This window comes from Salvia splendens, chromosome 1 (genome assembly GCF_004379255.2).
Source record: "Salvia splendens isolate huo1 chromosome 1, SspV2, whole genome shotgun sequence".
In the NCBI taxonomy this organism is placed as follows: Eukaryota; Viridiplantae; Streptophyta; class Magnoliopsida; order Lamiales; family Lamiaceae; genus Salvia; species Salvia splendens.
Window position 1 is genome coordinate 7,740,513 of NC_056032.1, and position 7,051 is coordinate 7,747,563.

General features: G+C 37.5%; 2 protein-coding genes across 2 annotated transcripts; one reads left to right on the forward strand and one right to left on the reverse strand.

Annotated features, from left to right (window-relative positions):
• Nucleotides 1-713: 713 nt before the first annotated feature.
• On the forward strand, nucleotides 714-5,391 carry LOC121811220 (UDP-galactose transporter 1-like). The gene is made up of 5 exons (XM_042212035.1): nucleotides 714-2,313; nucleotides 3,144-3,393; nucleotides 3,549-3,756; nucleotides 4,598-4,829; nucleotides 5,020-5,391. The coding sequence occupies exons 1-5, from the start codon at nucleotides 2,203-2,205 to the stop codon at nucleotides 5,239-5,241; spliced, it is 1,023 nt and encodes a 340-aa protein (XP_042067969.1). The 5' UTR covers nucleotides 714-2,202; the 3' UTR covers nucleotides 5,242-5,391.
• An 11-nt stretch (nucleotides 5,392-5,402) lies between these two features.
• On the reverse strand, nucleotides 5,403-6,783 carry LOC121811229. Its single transcript, XM_042212046.1, has 3 exons — nucleotides 6,241-6,783; nucleotides 5,846-5,967; nucleotides 5,403-5,751 (listed from the first exon to the last, which is right to left on the reverse strand). Exons 1-3 carry the CDS (start codon nucleotides 6,562-6,564, stop codon nucleotides 5,601-5,603), a joined length of 597 nt encoding a protein of 198 aa, XP_042067980.1. The 5' UTR covers nucleotides 6,565-6,783; the 3' UTR covers nucleotides 5,403-5,600.
• Nucleotides 6,784-7,051: the final 268 nt, after the last annotated feature.

Below are 7,051 nucleotides of genomic sequence, written 5' to 3' on the forward strand. Positions count from 1 at the left end.
ATATTACTGTTAGTGTTTAAATGGTGTGTCATAATGGTATAAATTGTAAATAAATTGATGTATATGAGTAATGAGTTTGTGAGAACTTTTCCATAAATGGAAATGAAATACTCCCTCATTCCCAAAATAAGCGATTCACATTCCTTTTTGGGACGTCCCAAGATAAGTGAGTCATTTTTTTTGGCATTCTCTCTATTACTTTTTCTCTCTACTTTATTAACTCTCTTAGGCCATTAGCAATGGGGTGCCCTAAGGCTCGCCCTATGGCACGCCACGTCATCAGTTTTATCCTCCTACCCCCCAACCTGCAATGTGGCACCCTATGGTGCGCCCTATGAATTTTCATTTTATTTGAGGTGGCCGAGGTAGAACTACCCGACTCCGAGGAGCTAGAACTAGTGGCGTCATCGTCGTGGTTCATTTTGGTATTTGAGAGAGGTAGAAATGTGACAGATGAGCGAAATGAGAGAGGTGCGATGTTCGTACGAACAAGTGAATGAGAAACGAGGTTTAAATAGCCATCGAAAACGCGTGCCATCGTCCGCCGATCCCGCAATGGGGCGCCCGATGTCGTGGACGATGGCCTATCGTCCGCCCCATCGTCCGCCGATCCCACAATGGCGCGGACGATGGTGCAGACGATAGGCCATCGTCCGCGACGTAGGGCGCGCCCTATGCATCGGCCGCGGACGTAGGGCGCGCCCTATGTATCGGCCGCGGACGTAGGCCCAAGGACGATGGATGCCATCGGACGCCCCATTGTGGGTGGCCTTACTTTATTCATTTTCCATTCTACTAACAAAACCTCATTTTCTTAAATCTCGTGCCGAAAAGTTTTGGCTCACTTATCTTGGGACATAAGGAGTATTTTTACGGATGAACGGAAAATGAAAGTGTCCTTAATTTTGTTTAGGACGGATGAAAAAGAAAACGGTTGAATTAGATAGTATTATAAAAATTATTTTTATTCCATGAAGATACTATTCAATGGTCGGAATTGGCTTTTTTTTCTCTTAATATTTTGTCCTTTTACTTTTCGGATTGGGTTGAATTTTATTTAATTAAATGAAAGATATCGAGCAATGATTTATTTGACATCGTTCTTTAGTCTATTTATATATGAATTTTGGAAATATCGAATGCATCTTCCATGAATATTCATTGTACCTTTTGCCCTACATTAATTGGATTTGGAAGTTTGGAACTTTTTTTGTATCTCTTTCTAAAACAGGAGTATGTATTTTGTGTTGAATATTGAATTAAATTCATATGCATTAAATTTAAAATCACCACTTGAACAAAAATCTCTATTTATATATAAGTATAATAAAGAATAATTATAATTGAAAGTTTCATGTAGAAATTGCTAACCTTTCTTTTTTATAATAATTATGTTGATTTTTTTTCACAAATAATATTTATAGTTTTTTATAATAATCATAAACTATAGTACTATAAACGAGTTTTTATTCTTATACTCTTCGTATGATTATATAATTAAATTAAAATTAATACCAAAACAATCCATTTTCATCACGTGTCCGTTGTTACAAGTAAAGGCGACACAATTTTGGACACGTTATTTCAGTGCACTTTTTTGTTATAAGTTGTTGTGAAATGATATTAGACACGTCATATTACTAAAAATATGAACACAAGAAAATGTAGAAATTATAATACAAATATTATTTTTGTAACACGCCATAGACTAGTACTTAGATATGAATTAGAAATTCAATGCATTGACTCCAAGACTTAAAGAAAACCGCCCAATTCTTAGAAATTCAATGCATTGACTCCAAGACTTAAAGAAAACCGCCCAATTCTTGACTTATCATCTTATAATATTTTTTATTTTGATACTTCGAAGCCCATCATATAAAGTCTCGTTGCATTTAAAACCATAATTACCGGCCAGATTTTCTCTATTTCATCAGGCAACTTTCAAGGGAATACATAACTTCCTTTTTTTAATATTCGTATTACTTTTAAAATAAATTCTAACAAGCAAAATATTTGACCATAGAGCCTTGCCCCTTCCTCCGCCGTCCGCTGCTGGAATTCTATTCGTTTTCACTGAATTTTAATCTGGGGTTTCTGTTTTTAGCTTGTTGGGCCTCTTTTCTTGAATCTTGAATATCCCTTTTGGGGTAAAGATCGAACTTTTATTCGAAAATTTGATCTGGGGTGGCGGAAAGAATCATGGAGGATAGCAGGTTGTGCCAGTGGAGCGTAATTCGATCTATATTGGCTATTGTTCAATGGTGGGGTTTCAATGTCACTGTTATCATCATGAACAAATGGATCTTTCAGGTTGGTGTTTAGAAATTTCTTCAAGTTGACATGCATTACTTTTTGCTGGATTAGTTTTTGTTTAGTTTTGCTCTGCAACTGCATCATACTAGGTAATATCCACTTTTTCAAAATTTGGAATTTATTGATATCTACTTTAAAATTGTGATTACTGGTTATGTGATTAGCTTTCCTAGGCTTGAACAGAGGTTACTCCAAATGGTGGTTAATTGGTAAAACTCTTGACTTGTGATGCAAATCAAACTCAGTTATGTTGTGTTTTTGGCATCTTGAATAATGTATACCAATTGCAATGCTTCCCTTTTTGATAATTATGAAATATCTTTGTTTGCTTCTTGCAAAATGTTTATGATACTGTAGCGTCTAAGTTGGATTGTTTGACCTGGTAGACTGAAGGATGTTTATATATCTATATGTCGGAGTTGCTAATATGCACACGTGTTCTATTCCTAATTTCCTATACATATGTAGTTCTATCGTTTGAGCGTGCAACAGGTAAGTGGTTTGTCTAGGTACTTCCGCTGCAATTTGTTTCAATGTTACTAACATATATGTAGATTTTGTGATTGTGTGATAGCCGGCTGTTTTGGGCGCTTCTCAAATAAATGATTATCATGCTGTAATTAGTACTATAATATTTGCTCGAATCAATGTGGATGACTTTTTCAGCAGTCTAGTTACATGTCGTATTCATTACAATATCTGTATGTTTTTCGAGTTTGATTGTATATATAATGAGATATTGATTGATGTGTCAATCTGCTAAATCTTTGAGTAAGTTATTTGTCTCATGTTTTATTGCTTACATATACCTTCTTTTTTCTTTGCAGAAGCTGGACTTCAAGTTTCCATTAACTGTATCGTGCATTCATTTTATTTATTCAGCAATTGGCGCATATTTGGTAATTAAAGTGCTAAAACTTAAGCCTCTTATTCAAGTTGATCCCGAAGATCGCTGGAGGAGAATTTTTCCAATGTCGTTTATATTTTGCATAAACATAGTTTTGGGAAATGTGAGCCTTCGGTATATTCCTGTTTCCTTCATGCAAACGATCAAGTCTTTCACCCCTGCCACCACAGGTGAGCGTTGAATGAAATTACAATCTGAATATGTCTAGAACTGTTACCCAGGAGCCTATCTTGAAAAACTGAGATAACACATACAAAGGCTTTGTGAACAATTTGGCGTGACATTTCTGAGAACATGCTGAATTTCTTTTTTGGCTTTTGAACAGTCATCTTGCAGTGGCTAATCTGGAAAAAGTACTTTGACTGGCGAATTTGGGCCTCTCTGGTCCCGATTGTTGGAGGGATTCTTCTCTCGTCAGTCACGGAGCTGAGTTTTAACACGCTAGGATTTTTTGCTGCTTTATTTGGTTGCGTTGCTACGTCTACAAAAACCATTCTTGCCGAGTCTCTATTACATGGGTACAAATTTGACAGGTAACAGTCATCCTCCTTCCTCTTCACCTCTACATGTCCATCTTAAAATGTTAACTGACCAAGAATAACAGCATTGAGATAGCATTATTCATGATTTATTCTTCATCGACATCCATTTTGCTCTGCAAAACTAGATATCTACTGTCCTTCTGATAATGCTGAATAAAGAAGAAAAATGTGATAGTTTTCAGTCACTCGTTATACTAGATAAAATGTCTGTGTACAATGGTTACTTCCAAACAGTCCATAGTTATTTTTAATCAGACTTCGGAAATAATTTAAATTCATCTATGATCAACATACTCAAATGGAATGAACTGATTATAGTTGTAATTCCATGCATGATTCTTCGAAGTGATTAATTGTCTTTTTGTTTCGTAACCAATTAATAGTCATGACAGGTTGATTTTAGCAAATATACAAGTTTATATTTGACTCAAAATGATAGTTTCTTGATCAGTTTCTTTAGGTTTTCTACTCGTGTTGTTATAGAAGGGTATTCATTTCCAATCAGTGCATCATATGCCCTTCCAAGAAACATCGGAAACATCATTTTGGTTCATTGTGTTCTGCTGGATAAGAGATTCATTTCTGGAGTTATTTATGTATTGTCACTGCCGTTGATACCCTTACGTAGGGCTTGCTAGTTTTAGCTTAGTATTTGTGAATTGTGATGAATAAATGAATGAATAAGCCCGTCGTAGGTGATGCTTCCTTACTTTTGATTCTTCTTGATGGGCATTATCACTGACATTAGTTCATTTTGTCGTCTTGCTTTAAGAACTTCCATTTCCTTCGATTTTACTGATTAATAACTTGATTGTTTTTGAGCCCGTTGCAGCATAAACACAGTATACTACATGGCTCCTTTTGCAACTATGATATTGGCTGTGCCAGCCATGGTGCTCGAAGGGCCAGGGGTTACGGAGTGGCTTCTCACGTGCCCCTCTCTCTTTTCGTCCCTCTTCATCATTTTTGGGTCTGGAGTGACGGCCTTTTGCCTCAACTTCTCGATTTTTTATGTCATTCACTCCACGACTGCTGTGACCTTCAACGTTGCAGGAAATCTTAAGGTGTGCCTAACTCACTCTCTAGACATCACGCTAACACTCTACAATGCCACAATCTCGAAATGTATTAAACGTGTCTATCTTGCTACAAATCGAACAATGGAGTTATTCTCGCAATACGATCAAAGATTATGAATTTTTAGCAATAACTCTAATATTCTTGAAATCTGATTTCCCTTGTCAATACAATCAGGTTGCAGTTGCGTTTACATGCTCCTGGCTCATCTTCCGGAATCCAATCTCTGTCATGAACGCCATCGGATGTGGGGTGACACTCGTCGGGTGCACCTTCTACGGGTACGTGAGGCAGATGCTCGCAAACCAAGCCCCTGGAGTACCAGCTGCCCCTCGTACTCCACGAAGCAAAGCAGAGTTGCTCCCATTGGTAAGCGACAAACTGGACGACAAAGTATAACTCTTGCTCATACCTCCTATTTTAACCGAGCATATATACATATTACAGCCTTATTTATTTTAACCAATTCTGATAGATGAATTTTAGTCTTGTACGAAAAAGGCTAATGTAAGAAAACCACAATGCTAATAGCACACATGTTTTTGGTAATGAGTAGAGCCTATTTGTTTTGTTGCAAATGCTCACTGTGAGCATATTTTGATGCTTTTTTCTAGGGTGGGCTGAAGCCCCCACCAACATGTAGTAGGATTAGAGAGATAAGTAGAAGTGTTTTTACAAGATTATTTGCTAGTGAATACTAATACTAATGCTAATATAATAAAAGAGGAGATTAAGAGTGTGATTAATTTAGAGGTAGTCTAAGCCAAGAGCCAAAAGTTCTTGTGCCATCTGGTGCTGATGAGATAGCCACTGACTCCATTGCTCTGCTTCTTGACTCCAATTGTTAGGCATTCCAAACTGTTGATGCATTTCTCCACAAATTCATCTGCACTGCTCCTCACAAACAGGCTGCATAACACACACACATTTTGCAATAAATCATCAACAACATTTTCATCTCTCTCTCCAGTTTCTCTCTCATATGGAGTATCATTATACATACCAGTTGAGGAATGGAGAGGAGTGCTTGTGTCCTAATACAAGAACAGAGACCTCAAGCTTCTTCACTTGGCTCATCACTGTGTCCATCTTTGGTCCTTGAATGGCTAGTGCTTCTACTTCTACCTACAAAACACCCATCAAAACTTGCATCTCACTCTCACATTTACAAATCGGAATTTGACCAAATTTCATGGGTTTTTCCGGTAATTTGCTCCTATGATTCACTTAAAAACATAATTGGCTCCTTAAAAACACTGAAGAAAACACATACAGATCGCACACACACACACACAGAAAAATGCACACTAAATCAAGAAGCTAAAACCTGAAGAGAAGCAAATGAAGAATGTGAACAGCAAATGAAGAATAAAAAAAGGGGGAGTTCCAAAAAGTGACCTCAGGCTTGCAAGCCTTGCAAAGGGAGGCAAGGGAGGAAGCAAGGTAGGAAGAGGAAGCAGTGTCAGAAGAGGAAGAAACAATGTGGAGAAGAGTGAGAATATCAGACTTGTTAGTGACATGAGTGAGAGCCCACATCATTGCATGCTTTGAGTGTGAGGACTGATCCACCACCACCATCACTCTCTTCTTCATCATCATCTCACCCCCATACATACCCTCCATCCCCTTCCCCCACCCCCCTCCACCACCCCATCTCTTTGATGCTGATTTCCACCCTTCCTTGCTGCTCAGCTGCCTCAGAAATGAATCTGACCTCCCCATCTCTCAACTACTTTCTTCAACTATGTGTGTCTGTTTGTCAAATGTCAATGCATGAAGTAATACTATGCTCTCACAGTGTGTTTGTGTGTTTGGTGGAGGGGAGAAGGGACTACGGGGAGAAGAGATGGGAGTGAGGGTGTGATTGAAAGTGTTATGTTATGGTTTGTTTTGTAGTAGGTTTTATATATGTATAAATATATATTAAGGACACAAAAATCTATGGCTGCTTGTGGGCTCACACTATGTGGCAGGAAAATGGTAAATAGTTCAATGAAGAGGTCAGGTTTTTGGTGGATTATTTTATTGCTAACTTTAATGGCAATTTTTTTTCCTTTTTTTTTGTTTTGGTGAATTACCAGTTGTACTGTACTATTGCCTATTGGCTGGATTGCAGATAAATGGGATTTTTTTTATAGCATCTCTTTAAACAATTTCCTTTTTTTTAATATGCAGATCTCAAATGCTGGGTATATAGTATTATACTTAG

What these genes read in the sequence shown, in the direction of transcription:
- LOC121811220 (XM_042212035.1), top strand. Translation starts at nt 2,203, where the DNA reads ATGGAGGATAGCAGGTTGTGCCAGTGGAGCGTAATTCGATCTATATTG. An exon ending in TTTCACCCCTGCCACCACAG is followed by an intron (nt 3,394 to 3,548) that starts GTGAGCGTTGAA and finishes GCTTTTGAACAG; the next exon opens with TCATCTTGCAGTGGCTAATC. An exon ending in ACGTTGCAGGAAATCTTAAG is followed by an intron (nt 4,830 to 5,019) that starts GTGTGCCTAACT and finishes CAATACAATCAG; the next exon opens with GTTGCAGTTGCGTTTACATG.
- LOC121811229 (XM_042212046.1), bottom strand. Translation starts at nt 6,564, where the DNA reads ATGGGGAGGTCAGATTCATTTCTGAGGCAGCTGAGCAGCAAGGAAGGG. An exon ending in GCAAGGCTTGCAAGCCTGAG is followed by an intron (nt 5,968 to 6,240) that starts GTCACTTTTTGG and finishes GGTGTTTTGTAG; the next exon opens with GTAGAAGTAGAAGCACTAGC. An exon ending in TCCTCTCCATTCCTCAACTG is followed by an intron (nt 5,752 to 5,845) that starts GTATGTATAATG and finishes TGTGTTATGCAG; the next exon opens with CCTGTTTGTGAGGAGCAGTG.